The sequence below is a fragment of the Lycium ferocissimum genome, chromosome 1, assembly GCF_029784015.1.
Source record: "Lycium ferocissimum isolate CSIRO_LF1 chromosome 1, AGI_CSIRO_Lferr_CH_V1, whole genome shotgun sequence".
NCBI classification, from domain to species: Eukaryota; Viridiplantae; Streptophyta; class Magnoliopsida; order Solanales; family Solanaceae; genus Lycium; species Lycium ferocissimum.
In genome coordinates, this window is record NC_081342.1 from 53,186,779 (window position 1) to 53,206,326 (window position 19,548).

Sequence of the window (19,548 nt, forward strand, 5' to 3'; positions counted from 1 at the left end):
AAAGATTACCGGGGAGTGAACGGGGGAGCTTCTTAAAAAACCATTGTAACAAACCTTTCATAAGAGCTGCAGAGATCACCCCTGGGCGTAGCATTCACATTGAATCCGAACCAGTATAAATATCGCATGTCAATTACTTTCTGCTATTTAGTTTCTGCGGTTAATAGTCGACAATAATTAAACCGACAGGGAAGTCGACTAGAAAATAAAAAAATTACAATTCACCCCCCCTCTTGCACTTTTAATTGGTACCAGAGCCCGATCTCACTTTTAGTTGCTTAACAGCAAGTGAGGGAAAGATCAAATGGCTGGATATGAAATTCTAGGAGCAATTTTGCAAGTTGGGCATTCCCCTACCAGACCACCCTACTTTACTGGTGAGCACTATGCACATTGGAAGGAAAGGTTCAAGATCTTTGTCATGTCAACTGACTATCAGGAATGGGTTGAGATAAAAAAGGGACCAAAACACATTCCTAAAAGTGATGCAAAAGATGCCAAAGAAAAACTCGATGAGGTGTCATTTGATACCACTAAGAAACAACAAGAAATCATTATAAAAAAAGCCAGAGCTATAGCCCTACTCTACCGTGCTGTCAGTGGAGATGAATACATCAAGATATCAAATTGTGAGACTGCCAAAGAGATGTGGGACAACTTGGAAGTAACTTATGAAGAAACATCTACAGTCCGAGAAAACAAGATTGATGCTCTTCATCATGAATATGAAAACTTTATGATGAAGGAGGATGAAAATATTGAATCAATGTTTTCTAGATTCAGCAAGATTATCTGTGAACTAAAGTCTCTTGGGGTTACATACTCTAGCTCTCAACAAGTAAAGAAACTTGTCAGAAGTCTTCCTAAATCTTGGGAAACCAAGGCTATTATCTTAGAAAATGGAAAACTGGACAAAATGACTCATGATGAACTTAAAGGAAATTTTATGACCTTTAAGAAAAATCACATCAACATGCATCAAAGGGAAGAGAAAAAGAAAGTTGTTGCCTTCAAAACTCAAGTCGAAGAAATTGATGATGATTTCAAGGAAGAGAAAGTCGTAATGATATCTAGATCTGTAGTAAAAGCTATGAGGAGATCAAGAAATAATCGAAGGGCAAATTCAAACCTTCGAAAAGGAAATGTTCTAATGATCAACAAAGACTTGATGGAAAATGCTATGAATGTGGAAAATATGGACATATGGCATCTGAATGCTCAGAATCAAGAAGAAGACCTTCCAAGAACTATCAAAAGCAAAGAGCTTTCAGCAGTTGGAGTGAAGATGAAATCTCAGAAGATAAAAATGATGGAGTAGAAAATATGTCTTTCATGGAAATTGGTGAAACTAGCGAGGTAAGATCCTATCTTTGTTCTAAATGTAATGAAACTCAAGAACTCGTAGATCAAACTTTGAAAGATGTAAATAGAGTTTTTGATGAATATAGAAAGCTTCAAAGAGAGAAAACAGACTGGGAAATGAAAATGGAAGTATGTGAAATTGAAAAAGATTTTCTTCGAGAAGAAATTCATGACTTGCAACTACAACTCAATAGTATGCGCAACTCTACCAGTCATAGTTCTATCGGTTCTAACAGATGGAAGCTACAGCCTTGGTTCAAAGTTAAACCTATCAGTGACAACTCAAATAGAAATGGTAAGTCAAAGTATCATGAAAAGACAGATCAGTCGACTAATTGTCACGACCCAACCCCGTAGGCCGTGACTAGTGCCCGAACTGGGCACCCAAACACATTCATAAATCCGAATCACAAACAGATAGCTTATGCGTATACAAATATCAGACGTCGTCTCAAATTATCTCAAACTGTCTCAAACACATCTCAAACACAAACATATATATATCAGAAGGCGGCAAGGCTACCAAATGGCGCAACGGCCCCAAACATATACAAATGCAAGCCGACAAGTCGCCACCGCGAACGGGACGCTCGCAACATATATCATACGAACACACCGTACGGGGCCAGGCACAACCCACATATACGTCTACGTACCTCTAAACGGACACCAACAATCATATGACGGGACAGTGGCCCCCGCGCTACCCCCTCGAACGAACTAATACATATGCAGCGAACGAATATATACCAAAATGTGGGCTCGAATAAACGAGCACTCAAAAGTTGGTATCAGTGTGTCCTAGATCGGCGGATCACCGAACCGTACATTCGTACCTTCGGGCATGAAACGCGGCCCCCGAGAAAGAATTCGATGCGAATATGTACCGAGTACAAGCGAAGATACGAGAACAAAACCGAGTCATAATCGAAACGGAGAAGTACCCGAAAGTAAGTGCATATTCAAAATACCAAAATGTTTACTTTCAAAATACAAATCATGCATAGGGCTCAGAAAATATGGTCGCCCGCCCGTCGATGGCGCCATAACACAGCATAACACCAGAAAGTTTCAAATCTCCATATCCCCGTCACACATCATAACACATCATAACGCCATATCACAAAGATAACACCAAATATAAGCGAACCCGACCTCCGGCGAGGGGCTCGGTGAACTCATAACACAGCATAACACCGGAGTATAACAAAGTGCGCACGACAAACGAATCGGCCGGGACTCGGCGAAAGATACGCGCATTGAGAATGCACAAGCGAGTAGTCGGAGTAACCATATGTATAAAATCATTATCATGACTCAAAAGATAAGTAAATGACCATACTTGGACATCGGAATAATAGCCATACCAAATCCTTTCAAAAGTTATCAGGGTTACATAAAGGAGAGTCGCGAGACCCACGGACGGGTGTCGACCCGAGCCGGGCCCGCCTATGGAAAACATACTCATCATACGCCATAAAATCTCCTACGAACATATCGAAGCAATCCGAGCCTTTCTGTGAAAGTTACGGTCGTTCGTAGTTACGGAACTCTTAAACAAAACTTTTTATGCAAAATTTGAAAATCATTAATATTCAAAGCATATGGCCAATATTTCATCACATCAAACATACGAATACCAAGAAACAAATAAGAATCTTAGACATGCTCGGATTGCGAGAATAGAGTTTCCTCGAGGCTCGTGTCATAGCCTATTTGTAACTAAGGCATGCCAAAGAAGGAAGGTTGAGCTTTACATACCTCGTCCGCTCTCAGCTAATCCAAACTCAAGCTAATCCCAACCCTACGCCTCGGGCTCCCCAAGGTCTACAAATACGTCATAATATGCCAAACATTAGCTATAGACATTTGGGCATTTAATTCCAAATTAGCACTTAATTCTCTGAAATTTGGGCAGCATTTCCCCGTAAATAGGCCAACCCGAGAATTTGCTCGGCCAAATCAACAACAACACCAACAACCAAACTAGCAACATCAATAATCAATTCAAAACGCATTCTAACATTAAATACTCTTTCTACATAATCCAACAACATTCATTATATTCGATTCAACGGCTTACATTCAAGCCAACATCAATGCTCATACATTCCAATACCAACCCGAACCCATACCAACAATATTCAAGGACATTTTAAAGAATTCACACAATGTTTCAAACATCCCAAACAACACCCCACTTCACCCGAAATCTGCCCCAAACCCGAGAACACAACCCTAACACATTCCTCACTTCCGAATCATGATTTGCACCAACAATTCACACTCTAACAATGTCATTCCCATAAATACAAAAATTACATTAAATACACATGATTCTCCAAATCATCCCATAACAATTACAACATCAACTTGAGTCATTAAACTTTTATCGTCAATATAGAATTCATAACGACAACAATCGAAATACTAAATAGAATTGATCCATTCTTTGCTACACTTCACAAGCCATATTCGGCCAACACATCCACAACCAACTTTCACGATTTTCATTCATTTCAACACACTACACAACTAAACATGCTACATAGAATCAATTCATCATCTCAACACAACACACACCTACACGGCCATACCTCATGCACACGGCCTCAACTCCAACATGCCATATTTCATGATTTTCATTCATTTTGACATACTACAACATGCACACATCATTCATAACGCATAAAAACAAGATTAAATTTTACCTTTTTCCTTTAACTTTACAACTTGGCTAGGGTTTGCGATTGATGAAACGAGTGATCTATTGGCCCAAACAACAACTCCACGTTAATGAGGGACCTCCAATTAGTGGATTTGATTGAAGGAAATATTTTTGTGATGGCTAACTTTGGACTTCAATTTTTGAGCTCCATGGCCGAATGGCCTTTATTTTTCATCCAAGTTCTCTCTTTTTTTTTCCTAAGTGTGGAAAATGAAGAAAGATGACTTATTAGTCATCTTTTATGCTCCTAGATGAATCCTCCAAGTGTCCATGGACCACACATGGGTTGGACCAATTAAATTTGTCCACAAAATGTGTGGGACCATTTCCCAAAGCTACCACGGCCAAGGGCCAATATTTTCATGATTTGCCAACTTTCAAATACATCACTTTTGGTCCCAAATTTTCCTAAATGTTCCATGCCAACAAATTCATGAACAACTTATGTCTTAAAATAAAATCGAAGGTCAAAAGTCTCGACTTTGTATCCCGGAATGGTCTCGTCTCTAACTTATCATGGTTAACCCGGATTGTCCCGACGTACAAAATACGGGATATAACACTAATCCTATTAAGTCAACTCACAGGAAGTCTAGAGGATGTACTTCCTCCATGCCTAGATGGACTAAACATAATTTCACTAATGAAGCTTTCTCTCAAAAATATTTTTGTTCTGGTAAAATTGGTCATAAACACTTTCAATGAGATTTCGTTATGCTACTACATTTGGCTGGGAATAGAGACCTAAGAATAACTTGCAAGCTAACCCTCAAGGACCCAAGAAAGCTTGGGTACCTAAAAGAAAGTAATTATACTATTTTGCAAGAAAACCGCAAGAAGAAATCAAAAGGTAAATGGTATTTAGATAGTGCGTGTTCCAGTCATATGACAGGCAACAAGAGCTTGTTCAAATCAGTTGCAGATTATGATGGAGGATTGGTAACCTTTGGGGATAACTCTACAGGAATTGTGATTGGTGTTGGTACTATAGCATTTAATAACTCCTGTGATATTACTAATGTTTATCTTGTGAAGGGACTCAAGTATAATTTCTTGAGCATAAGTCAGCTATGCGACTTGAATCTTGAAGTAAGGTTCAGAAAAATAGTATGTATTATAGAAGACACCAAATATAAGGAAATTCTCCCAGGAAGCAGGAACAAAAATATATATGCGCTGGACTCTGTAAAAAGTCCAGTTGGACATATATGTCTGGCTACTATGAGAGAAGATCCCTGGGTATGTCACAAGAAGCTAGGACATGCAAGAATGAGACTGATTGAAAAACTTGCTAAGCATGACTTGGTAATAGGGCTACCAAAATTGAATTATACAAAGGATCATCTTTGTGATGCCTGTCAAAAAGGTAAGAAAACTAGGAATTCTTTTAACTCTAAGGATATTGTGTCTACCACTAAACCCCTGCAGCTACTTCATATGGACCTTATTGGTCCCACTAGAACTGCAAGCATTGGAGGAAAAAGGTATATCTTTGTTATAGTTGATGATTATTCTCGTTTTACATGGGTTATATTTCTTACTCACAAAGATGATACTTCAAAGAATTTTAAGTTTCTCTGTGAGAAAATACAGCGTAAAAAAGGTTACTACATCACTTCCATTCGAAGTGATCATGGAGGAGAATTTGTGAACAAGGCTTTTGAAGAATTTTGCAATGAACAGGGCTACACCCATAATTTTTCTTCGCCAAGATCTCCTTAACAAAATGGTGTTGTTGAATGAAAAAATAGAACTCTGCAGGATATGGCTAGAACCATGATTGTAGAACATAATCTACCACATTATTTTTGGGCAGAAGCTGTAAGTATAGCCTGTCATGTTCTTAACTGGTGTTTGATCAGGGCCCATTTTAAAGAAAACTCCTTATGAACTCTGGAATGGTAAGAAGACAAATATCAGTTACTTTCATCCATTTGAATGCAAATGTTTTCTTCATAACAACGGTAAGGATAATATCAATAAATTTGATCCTCGTAGTGATGAAGGCATATTTCTTGGATATTCCAATACTAGTAGGTCATATAGAGTGTATAACAAACGTACTTCTTCAATTGAAGAATCTATTCATGTTATATTTGATGATACTAACCGTTTGGTCGAAGATGGTATTGATGCAGATGATGAAGCAAGGAAAGCCATCAATACTCCCTCTTCAACTGAGCAAGGAAATGAAGCAGAGTCGACTATTGCACCTACAAAGCCGACTAGTGTAACTGTTGAATCAGTTCCAAATGAATGGAAGAGCGAACGTATTATCCAGCAAAATTTGTTATTGGTGATATAAATGAGGGAATAAGAATTAGAGCATCAAGCAAGAATCGCGAAAATATTGCTCTCATCTATCAACTAGAGCCTAAAAATGTTGATGAAGCACTCAAGGATAAACGTTGGGTCAAGGCTATGTAAGAAGCACTGGATCAATTTGACAAAAACAAAGTATGGAAATTGGTTCCCAAACCTGAAAATGTCTCAGTTATTGGAACCAAATGGCTGTTTAGAAACAAACTAAATGAATCAGGTCAAGTGGTAAGAAACAAAGCTCGACTAGTTGCTCAAGGCTATTCTCAACAAGAAGATGTCATGACCAAATTTAGCTAAATCGTGCGGGCACCTACCTTTCCTACCTCGGTAGGCGAACCCTCAACCCAACAATAGTAGAAACATAGACAAATAATTGGATAAGCGGAAGAGATAAAATCACGTAAGTCTAACGATAATAATATAGAAAATATGCGGAAGTAAGGAAAATACACCCCAAAGTCTGGTCTAATCCAAACAAGAGAATCTAACTAGAATCCACAAGTCTGGAATATCAATAATACATCAAGTCTGAATATGCCTTTCAATAGAAAATAAGACATAAATAAAGAAGAATCTAAAAGGCGACCGATGCCTCATGCTTACCCTGTAGACTCTAAGCAACTCTCGGAGCGACCTTCAGCCACGAGAAAGAAAGGTCGAGCTCGGGAACAGGTGCATTCATAAAAGAATGCAAAGAAGTGCGAATCGATACAAAGCCGAAGTACTGGTAGGTATCATAGGCCGACTAAGTTTAGCTAACATAATCCAGACAATAAAGTAAGAAAAACGGGTAAATCAACAAGTATAAGTCAAACACAAGCCAGAAACCAAGTACACCTCATCACCTAGGTTGTAGCATCTAAACCCAAGTGTGCCAAGTTTCAATATATTCAATCCAAATCCAAATAACACAAGTATATCACCAACATCATCACAATCAAGCCATAGTGCAATGGAATGCAATAATGTATGAAATGTGAATGCAAAGCAATGTTGTGTACACATATACTCCGGACGGAAGTATCGACGTCTCGGTAGCACAACCCATAGGGGACCTGCAGAGTCCATGTACCTCATGGTCCGCCAACAACCTGGATACCGCTACCTCACGATCCCAGCACAAACCTCGGTAGTCACTACCACACAACCTCGATTCCGAGATAACCATCGGATATCAGTCCTCACATCACTCTTGTCCAACTTAGGCCAGCTCATCACTGTGTTTCATCAAGTGTCATAAATATATCAATAGTATATCATGAAGGATGAGGATGGGTGCAATGTATGAGTTCAATGTCGACAATCAGATTAATATCACAAGTACCAAGCAAGGGTACGCCAAAAATTTCATGTAATGGCTACATAAGCCATATAGAATACTATCCTCATATCAATCATCAACAAGTAAGGTACCACAATATCATCAACAAGATCTATCAACAGTCTCCAATATCTACTATCACCACGCCGTATCAAGCCAACAACAACAGAACAAATCAAGTCACAACACAATGGGGTGGCTAGCCCCAATCACACAACAGGGCCCAACCTAATACAATATCTAACCCAACTTCATACCCGAAGGTTTAAATGCTTTCTCCGACAATATTATCTAAATATATGCAGTGGTCCTGCTTTGGTGTCCGATCAGACTGCCATGACGGTCCACTCACAATTGCCCTTATCCGCTTACTGGTGCTGCTATAGCAGGCACTAGAACCACACTCCTCATAATAAACAAAATCTCAATCCCAACTAGGTCATCTGCTCACAAACCGCGTACACAGACACATATAAAAACTCGCTACGAACACATTCGTGGCCTCGAAATTTCCAACGGAGGTCTCGTGTACCGAGTCAACGCCCGATACCTCAATTCCAACTTCCTAACCCAAGTGTCAAAATGCACCCGAGTGCATTGGGAACCAAACCAGATATGCACACAAGTTCTAAATGACCATCCGGAGCTCTCAAAATTGACGGATTTTTAAAAAAAAGTTCAATTACCCAAAAGTCAACTTTGAGTCAACTTTTTTAGCTTAAAGACAATTTTCCCAAAAAATCACCAAAATCAACCCCGAACACCTCGAGAAGCGTGTCAACGGTCCCTTCAGGTCAAAAGTGAGCTAACCAAGCTTCGGAAAGGGTCGAAAGTGTCGGAAAGACTATATTGGCCAAGTGGGTCGTTACATTAGATATCAATTAAACAATCGCTCGTCTTCGAGCGGCAAGAAAGGGAACGTGGAAAGATACTTGAGCCTGCAACAACTGAGGATATCTCGAACACATATCGGGTTTCTCCTGATAGGAAAGATTCTCTTTGAACAAAACTGAATCCCAACGAATGATGTAAGAACCATTGGAATGGCACTCCCTCATCATAAAGACATGAAAGATCGGATGAACACCTGACAGACCTGGTTAACAACTTACTCACAAAACACAATATCAATACAATAGATAATCTCAAATAGGCTAATGCACCTCGGGCTCACTTACCAATCACAACTCTCTAAACTTAGCTCAAGTTCCAATTCTTATATCTCCATATTCAAATATCCCTCGCAACTGATCCCTGAATAAACGAATTGCTATACTCGAATTCTCTGATTTGATAGAACCAACTCTGAACGCGATCAATAGGACCCACAAACACTTTCCCAAACCAACGCAATCCTCTGAAACATGGTCACGACCCATAGTCCATTATCAACCAATAAAATACTTTGATTCCACTAATTTCTTCTCCCACATCTTCTAAGGCCCTTACTCGCACCGTGATTCCTTAGAAACATATGAACACACATACCAAAATTCTGAACCCGTAACTTACTTTCGCCAGAAAGAATCCTTGATTCATCTGAGATCCTTACGTAATTCCAACAAAATTGATTTTACTGACAGCCAACTTGGCTAGTTTCAAGTCTTCTTAAGCCTTCAAATCACAATACAGGTACCATACCACTGACTACCTCACCGAGCAAAATCCGTCGGAACCTAACTGATCACTATAAAGACCTTTCGCACAATAGTACCTCCTCAAATCCGTACTAAGCTCATTGTATGCCATTATTCTGTTCAATAACTGTTCTCAGAAAGTATCATCAAATCCACTAGAAAAAGCTCGGTAAATCTGTCATACCTCAAATTTGAGCCGAAATGCTTCGAATCCTTAGATATCTTCTTTGGAATTATAATCATAGACCTTAAAGTTTAACTCGAACAACGTTGGACCTGAATGAATACACAACTCTCAAATATCACCAATAGTCATTAGAACTGACTCCGAATTTCGAAACTAATCACAGTCATACCACGCATAACAAATATTGTCTGTCACCCTCGATTACACAAGTTGAGTCCTATCCAAGCTATCTACTTAGTGCTGACGAACTATACCTTATGATTTAAATCTCCATGTTTCTCCACCTTTACCCGATGCGCAAAACCGTTACAACTCTGAACTTTTCGACGCAAAAGTTGAAACCTCATATAATAATTATATAACATTGAACCTCTCATTGTATCACCTCGATATACCCATAAATTTTTTGAAAGTAGCCGATCTTACAGCTGCCGCTCTAAATATAACACAATTGTTCCCAAGTGCTTAATACCCAAAGCGCTTACCTAAACTGTCCAGTCAATATTACTTGTAATCATACTATATTACCACGAGTAAGGTCCCTCCCCGAAATATAACTCTAGCCTCACATGATAGGAATTCCACAATCCTTCCTCGTAAAGCATGCTACTCATTCACTGTAGAATGTTACGAATTTTTCCAATGGTGTACCACCAAGCCATTTCTTATAAATCACAACATGTCGGTTAACTGAAATATGCTTCTTGCTAGTCGCTGATCATGAACCTCACGGAACTCTATCATATCACATAGTCCATTCCTCTAGATTTTCTTCTTAAGCTCATGTGACAATCATATCTCAACTGGAATGTGCAAGGAACGACACCACAATCCATACTGACCTAAGAAATCCCCAGGATGTGACTTTTTCTTATTGATTCACACTCAACTATACCTTTCTCGACTCGTTAATTTCCCAATTTCTAATCACTTGACTAGCATCGATACCATAATCAATCCTCAAATCCACTCCATCGAATACCACATAATCATAAATCTTGCAAACTTGATGAATTAATCCTGGAGATAGGATCGTACCACACACTCTGCACATTAGCGTTTCCTTAACGCTAACCACTCTGAACTGAACGTTCTCTAAATCCAGCGTATCACGCAACAATATTACTAATATACTCATGTATCTCACTGAAGCGTCCTTGCCCGAATTGCCCTACTCAATTTCCAAAATGTATACCTAACTTAAATCAGTTGATCCGGCATCAATCTACCATGTCAAAATCTATGTTCACTAATCCCTTACTCAAATCCTTAATGTTGCTAGTCCTCGAAGAATCACCTCTTACCTCAATTATCGGATCTGAATATCTCTAATCACCTCTTACCTCAATATTTATGAATACAAGGTTCCCAAACTCAGTCAATCACTGACCTCTATTAGTCTATGACATAACCGAACGTACCAACTCATCCATAAACTCTCAAGACCGCTCTACGTTGTATAAATGCAACCAAGCTCTCACATCACCAATTCTTGTTTCCATGATTTTCTTTCTGCCCTTAACCTCGAAGACACCAACCAACCTCGCCGGTCACCTTTTTTCTGAACGTTATGATATGATGCCCCCATAATCCAAGCACGACTCACGTACCCATATTTTATTTCAAATCTCTTATAACTACCGACCCACTAGCACTAAAATCCACTTAATCCTCTAAACAAATCATCCATCTAAGCCAAACGAACCACCAAACAAAATCCATATTTCTCTTCAAATCTAAGGGTAGCGACCAGTAACTCCTCAAGTCCTTAACTCATCGCATACGCCCATATTTGAAGTCATCTCCATAAGTCGATTACTAACTTCTCCGAAGTTTACAACCCAGTCAATTTACTGATCAAACGATGTGCCCATAGCATTCACTTAATAACCGAGTAGTCCTTTAACATTAATGAGCTTATATCAAGAATAACCTTTAGCACCAGTCGTAACCTTATCCTGACAACCATGTCAGATACCAATTTTTCCCTTCCCAATCTCTCGAAAAGTACTCATGTCCAAGATATTCTATGAAATCCCACTTCGCTACACGCTTTTCACAACAGTCTTCCTTCATGTCCTTATTGTCAACTTCTTTTCTTTATTACATGCGGTCACAATATGTTTTCCCAATTCGCTGGTCATTACCAAACGTACACTCGTTCCCATACACCGAAGTCTAATACTATATCGCTGCTGAATCGTCGACCCGCTATTGGTACACCAGTGTCACGCATACCATCATTATGCCTTGACGAAACTGAAGTCAAACTGATGATATCATCGAGCAACCCACTATTGGTAAGCCATCAATGCACCTTGTCCCTCCCGAGAAAACCAACACTGCATCACGGAGACCCTGTAGCCCTCTGAGCTATCTGCCCCATTTCTCACAAACTCTCATAATAAACGAGTCTAATTGTGACTCCACACAATCAAATCCTTAGGCCCTCACTAGAGACTGAACTTGATCACTTTCCCGAATCAGAATAACACATCTCGCACCAAATCACAACACGTCATAGATCAACTATTCGTGTAAGAATTCGAGGATGAGTTTCCACCCTCCGTGGGTGATTAAGATAATAAAGTTCAGATACCAATTGGAATCGACTAGATACCAATTCGAATAAAGTCGCATGAGAGAATGAAAGAATTGGAAGTTTCCTAAATGTCTTATAGCCTCTCGTAGATAAGTATGGAGTTTATTGTACCGATCCACGAGACTTTGCTAGACACGCTCTTGTATTATAGACCGGGTAATCTAGGGCTCTGATACCAACTTGTCATGACCCAATTTAGCTAAGTCGCACGGGCACCTACTTTTCCCACCTCTGTAGGCGAACTCTCAACCCAACAATAGTAGAAATATAGACAAATAATTGGATAAGAGAAAGAGATAAAATCACGTAAGTCTGACGATAATAGTATAGAAAATATGCGGAAGTAAGGAAAATACACCCTAGAGTCTGGTCTAATCCAAACAAGAGAATCTAACTAGAATCCACAAGTCTGGAATATCAATAATACATCAAGTCCGAATATGTCTCGCAATAGAAATAAGACATAAATAAAGAAGAATCTTCAAGGCGACCGATGCCTCAATATATATATATATATATATATATATATATATATATATATATATTACACACACACACACACACACACACACACACACACACTCTAAGTAACTCTCGGAGCGACCTTCAGCCACGAGAAAGAAAGGTCGAACTCGCTTGGAATTCTGTATTCATAAAAGAATGCAGCAAGTGCAGGTCAGTACAAAGCCACAGTACTGGTAGCTATCATAGGCTCTAAGTTAAGCTAACATAATCCAGACAATAAAGTTAGAAAAAAAGGCAAATCAATAAGTATAAGTCAAACACAAGCCAGAAACCAAGTACACATCATCACCTAGGTTGTAGCATCTAAACCTAAGTGTGCCAAGTTTCAATATATTCAATCCAAATCCAAATAACACAAGTATATCACCAACATCATCACAATCAAGCCATATTGTAATGCAATGCAATAATGTATGAAATATGAATGCAATGCAATGTTGTGTACATATGTACTCCGGACGGAAGTATCAACGTCTCGATAGCACAACCCATGGGGGACCTGCAGAGTCCATGTACCTCACGGTCCGGCAACAACCTGGATACCGCTACCTCATGATCCTGACACAGACCTCGAGCATCGCTACCACACAACCTCGATTCCGGGACAACCATCAGATATCGGTCCTCACATCTCTCTCATCTAACTTAGCCCAGTTCATCATAGTGTTTCCTAAGTGTCATCAATGTATCAACAATATATCATGAAGGATAAGAATGCGTGCAATGTATGAGTTCAATGTCAACAATCAGATTAATATCACAAGTACTAATCAGGGTACGCCAATAATATCATGAAAAGGCTACATAAGCCATATAGAATACTATCCTCATATCAAACATCAACAAGTAAGGTACCACAATATCATGAATAAGATCTATCAATAGTCTCCAATATCTACTATCGCCACGCAGCATCAAGCTAACAACAATAAAACAAATTAAGTCACAACACAATGGGGTGGCTAGCCCCAATCACACAATAGGGCCCAACCTAATACAATATCCAACCCAACTTCATACCCAAAGATTTACATGATTTCTCCGACAATATTATCTAAATATATGCTTCGCTAAACGAAGTCTTCTGCATAGGGTAAACCGTAACCTACCTGGAAGGACGAAGAGCAATTGCACCTACAATCACTCCTTAGCCTTTCTTTTCCTTTGAGCCTCGAGATCAAGAAAGCCTAGGCATATTCGAATCAAGGAATTAGAATCAAGAAGGATCAACAAACAAACCCTACTTCTATTCAAGACCCAAATTCCCAACCTATGGAATAGGATTTATGAACTAGAACGGTGAAATTAGGAATCTAAGGGTCCCAAAATGAAATTAAACCTCTAGGTGATCAATTCCCATCAGTAGCAAGCTAGAATAATCAACAATTCACACAAATTTGGATTATAGGCAAAACCCCCAAATCTGGGTATAAACCCTAACCTTAAATTCACTAATTAAGCCTTAGATAAAGGAAGATTCAAGTTACAATAGCTAATACCTATCAATATCATGCTAACCCATGTTAAATCCACCAGATAAACAAGGTTTTATCATCATAAGATCATTAGAGAAGAAACCCACAAAACCCCCTTCTTGCTCTTACCATTTAAGAGAAATCTAGGCATGGATTATTGATTAGCAAAAGCTAATGAATGATTTAGAGATAAGTTTGTTACCTTAGAGAAGAAATCAGTGAAAACCCTCCCAAAATTGCCTCCTTAAGCCTCAAGAACGAGTATAGGAATGGCTTAATGCCTAAGGGTTTTAACACATTAAAAAGGCCTCTGACTCAGCTAATACCGCTATCGCGGCCATCGAGACCCCTGCAGCGGTCCCGCTTCGGTGTCCGATTAGACTGCCACGACGGTCTACTCTGTGAATTTTCGCTTACCCCCGGCCAGAACCAAGAATCACCATAGCGGTGCCGGCGATGCGATCGGTGCGCCTATGCGGGCACCGAGAATCCGTATTCCTCATAATACACAAAATCTCTATCCCTAGATCTCGATTAATACCCAAGGCCATCTGCTCACAAACCACATACACAGACACACATAAAAATCGCTACAAACGCACTCATGGCCTTGGAATTCCCAACGGAGGGCTCGTTGACCTAGTCAATGCCTGATACCTCAATTTTAACTTCCCAACTCAAGTCCCAAAATGCACCCGAGTGCATTGGAACTGAACCAGATATGCACACAAGTTCTAAATGACCATCCGCACCTCTCGAAATCGATGGATTTTCGAAAAAATTTCGGTTACCCAAAAGTCAACTTTGAGTCAACTCTTTTTTGCTTAAAGCTAATTTTTCTCAAAAAGTCACTAAAATCAACCCCGAACACCTCGAGAAGTGTGTCGGTGATCCTCTAGCATCAAAAGTGAGCTAAGTAAGCTCGGGGAAGGGTCAAAAATGCCGGAAAGACTATAATGACCAAGCTGGTCATTCTGAGAAGGGGTAGACTATGATGAAACCTTCACACCTATTGCTCGGTTAGAATCCATTTGAATTTTACTTGCCTATGCTGCATTTAAAGGATTTAAATTATTTCAGATGGATGTAAAAAGTGCTTTTTCTAAATGGATTCTTGATGAAGAATTTTTTGTAAAACAACCACCTGGTTTTGAGAACCCTACACACCCTTATCATTTGTTCAAATTATCTAAGGCCTTATATGGTCTTAAACAAGTTCCTAGAGCCTGGTACAACCGTTTAAGTTCTTTTTAATTGAACATGAATTTATTATAGGAAAAATTGATACTACTCTCTTTATTAAAAGAAAATCCTCTGGTAATCTGATTGTTTAGATCTATGCCGATGATATTATTTTTGGAAGTTCTAACCCATCTTTGTGCAAGAAATTTTCTGATCTTATGCAAAGAGAATATGAAATGAGTATGATGGGCGAATTAACATTCTTCTTGGGACTACAAGTATATCAAACCGACAAAGGAATTTTTATTAGTCAAAACAAGTACACTAAAGAACTCATCCACAAGTTTGAAATGGATAATGTTAAACTTATGGGAACTCCAATGAGTCCTACTTGCTCAATTGACAAGGATGATGAAGGTAAGTCTATTGATGAGACCAAATATAGAAGAATGATTGGATCTCTACTCTACCTTACAGCCAGCCGACTAGATTTTATGTTTAGTGTATGCATATGTGCATGTTTTCAAGCCTCTCCTAAAGAATCTTATCTTAGTGCCGTTCAACGAATTATTAGATATTTGCTGGGTACTATCACACATGGTTTATGGTATCCTAAAACTGACTCCTTCAAATTAGAAGGCTTTTCCGATGCTGATTTTGCAGGTGACAAGGATGATCGTAAAAGCACTAGTGGCACTTGTCAACTACTTGGCAACTCCTTAATTTCTTGGAATAGCAAGAAACAAGGAAGTGTTTCCCTTTCCACTACTAAAGATGAATACACTGCTATTGAAAAATGTTGTGTACAACTACTATGGATGGTTCATCAACTTAGTGATTATGATTTGTTATTTAAACCTGTTATTTTGTGATAACTCTAGTGCTATTTGTCTGTCTAAAAATCCTGTGCATTATTATAGGGAAAAGCATATAGATATTAAGCATCATTTTATTAGAGATTATGTTCTTAAGGGAGCCATTGAGTTAGAATTTGTATGCACTGAAAATCAACTTGCTGATATTTTTACTAAGCCCTTACTTAAGGACTGATTTTGTTTACTTAGAAAATATCTAGGAATTATTCTGTATCCCATCTAATACTTCTTTTGGTAAGAATTTTTTTCTGCATAAGGAACTTGTGTGTACAACTTTTGTTAATTGATTGATTTTACACTTTCCATATACTTTTCCTTCTACACATTTATTACTCTCTCCAGGGTCACGTCTTTTCACCCCTTTCATGCCCTTTCAAACTGCCTGTGCCGCCATTCCACTTCCCTATGCGACTCTTCATCTATTCCTTCATGCTACTTATTTTACTTTCCCAAATTCTCTTTACTCTTCTCTCTTCAACTTCTTTTATCACCATAGACAAAACTCACAAACCTCTTTATTCTCCACTCGTAAAAGCACCAGAACCAAGAACAAAGGCAAAGCCTCTCCTGTTAGGATAGATTCTGATGGGTATGATAATTCCTCCCTTAAGCCCTATGAAAACTCTTCTTCTCTCAAAAGAGGCCCTGTTGATGGCGACTATGCAGAATCCCCAAAGAGGTTCAAATTTGATTATGATAATGCTTTCATTGACCATCGCAACTTTTGGACCTCCCAGACCAGGAATTTTTTCATTCTCTCAAGGAAAAGCCTTTAGCTCATAGTAGAATTGTTGATTTTGATGTTTTGTCATCCCAGCATTGTCTCATCCAGCGATTCTTTGACTACCAAGGCTGGGTAAACATTTTCTCTTACTCTCCTACTAGAATCTATGACCATCATATTCACATGTTCTATGCTAATCTTCGACCCACCAAAGATGATGAAGTTAAGAGTCTAGTTTTTGGAACTCGCATTCTCTTTTACTGTAAAGGCTTTTACAAAATGTTTAACATCAAAAGCTCTTGTTTTTTATTTTACTCTCCTACTAGAAGCTTTGACCATCATACTCACATGTTCTACTCTTCCTAAAAACTCCTGGCCCTCTGATTTTGAGGTAACTTATGAACGAGCAAAACAAGCCATTTCTCTTGAAAACTCTGATTCTCTTCTATCCCAGTAAGGTCCCAAAAATATGTCATTTGAGACTCGTGTTTTGGCCTACATCATTGCTACCACCATCATGCCTCGTGTAGGATCTCTCTCCACTCTGACTCAATGAGACACCCTCCTCACTTATTATTTAGTCAAGAAACGTAAACTCCATCCGTCTTCTCTAGTCATCAATTGCATGCTTGAATCTATCTATGATCCCACTACTCTTCCCTATGGCATGCTCATTACTCATATCATGGAAGCCCACAATGCGAATCTTGATGACCACCCACCTAATCTTGTTAAACAATGTTATGATTCTCGTGCGTTTGTCAATATAGGGTATGTTTGCATAAATGATGTGTGGGTTCTTAAAAAGGATAAAGATCCTAAAGTTCTTTGTCCTCCAGTCCCTGATCAGTTCAAGCCTTCCACCTCTTCGAACCCTCCTTCAGTTGACTATTCTAGCGAGGTTCTTGCTAAGTTAACTGCCATTGATGCGAAACTTGAAACCTTAAAAGAACTTCTTGTGTCCAACTAGTTTCAATTGGAACACGTACGTGACATCACTAAAGAAGCTGGTGCAGATGTAGCTCGCCTGCGTCTCAAGATAGATCAAGGTTTAAAGGAGAAGTTGGCTACCAATCTGCAGGCAAGTGACAATGCTCTTCCAACGAAGATGACCGACACCTTGGACTCCATGAAAGGGGCAATGGTTAACACCCTAGCACACTTTCTTCATCCATTTTCCCAACAGCAACAGGAGCAGGAGCAGGCATAGAAAGAAGATCGAGACTCTTAAGCTGTCTTAAAATGTCTTGCATGTGTTTGGCAGTGCACCATCTGGTTTTGGGTGTTTCTTTTGGACAATTTGGACAATGCTTTTTGTGGGCTCTAATCGACTTTTTTTTGCTTGTTTTGTGGCTGGCTAACCAGCATAACTTTGTTTTGAAACTATCTATGTTTTATTTTTATGCTATTACTTGTTTCGTTTTATTTTTGACTGATGCCGAAAGGGGGAGAACAATTTATAGTCAACTACTCAAGAGGAGTCAAATATACATAAGAAGCTACTCTACAGGGAAGTTGACAATGTTTTTTTAAGTATTGTTTGTCATCATCAAAAAGGGGGAGATTGTTAGTGTTAAGATTTTAATGATGACATGGTTGCTACATATGTACAATAATCAAAGGAGCGGACATGCCCATGTAGCAGTCTGCAACTGTGGTGAAGACTAGTCAGCTGTACAAGAGAATATACACTACTCAAATGCATATAGGCCCAATGCAATAAAGCCAGCTTGCCGCACAAGTGAAGGTCAAATAAGTGAGATAGGCGCGAATGCCTATTTATGGAAGCAAGGCAATAATGGAAGATCCAGGTAAAAAAAAAAAATCTGCATCAAGTACCACACAAGATACTCATGTGTATCAAAAGGAATATGATAAATTAGTGATGGGAGATTTCAATCAAGAGATATTCATGATCAATCAAGTTTCCATCGACAAGGAAAGCAAGTACCAAGACAAGTCATCAAGAGGAAACTAAGGAAGAAAATTATCTTTTGCCAAATTAGCTCTGCCCTTATACTTGGAAAATAGGATCTCATACTCCTCTTTCCAAGGATCAACACTCTTGGGTTGCATATCTGTCAAGAGCCTATACTGACTTCAACAAGTATTTAAGAGGCTCCAGTGTAGACGAAGAAAAATATACCTTCATTTCATCCTCTCAAGTTCTCTACTTTACTTTTCATAAATATTGTATTTCTGAGTGATCTATAGTGTAAACAAAAAATAAAGGAAAGATATTGTATAGTTGGTAAGGCATTGATTAAAAGATTATGAGTGTTTGAGTGTAGACGTAGGAGCTTCATTCAAACAACCATTGTAACAAACCTTTCATTTTAAGAGCTGCAAAGATAACCCTTGCGACCCAAGGGGATTGCATATAGGATTCACATTGAATTCGAACCAGTATAAATATCGTGTGTCAATTACTTTTTGCTATTTAGTTTCTGCACTTATTCTGTCTAATAGTTGACTACTGATCCTAGGAAGTCGACTAGCAAATCAAAAAATTACAATTCACCCCCCCCCCTCTTGGACTTTCAATAATCTGTGGCCTCAGGCCTAATATAAGTACACAAGCCTGTGGCCTCAGGCCCAAGTATAGGTA

The 19,548-nt window shown here is 38.9% G+C and overlaps 1 protein-coding gene across 1 annotated transcript; it reads left to right on the top strand.

The window, feature by feature from the left end:
* Window positions 1-15,115: 15,115 nt before the first annotated feature.
* LOC132065284 (uncharacterized mitochondrial protein AtMg00810-like) lies at window positions 15,116-18,150 on the top strand. The gene is made up of 6 exons (XM_059458604.1): window positions 15,116-15,127; window positions 15,240-15,374; window positions 15,494-15,758; window positions 15,870-16,139; window positions 17,711-17,841; window positions 17,911-18,150. Exons 1-6 carry the CDS (start codon window positions 15,116-15,118, stop codon window positions 18,148-18,150), a joined length of 1,053 nt encoding a protein of 350 aa, XP_059314587.1.
* The last annotated feature ends 1,398 nt before the right edge of the window (window positions 18,151-19,548 follow it).

What these genes read in the sequence shown, in the direction of transcription:
- LOC132065284 (XM_059458604.1), top strand. An exon ending in ATACACTGCTATTGAAAAAT is followed by an intron (nt 16,140 to 17,710) that starts GTTGTGTACAAC and finishes TTGTCAATATAG; the next exon opens with GGTATGTTTGCATAAATGAT. An exon ending in CAGTTGACTATTCTAGCGAG is followed by an intron (nt 17,842 to 17,910) that starts GTTCTTGCTAAG and finishes GTGTCCAACTAG; the next exon opens with TTTCAATTGGAACACGTACG.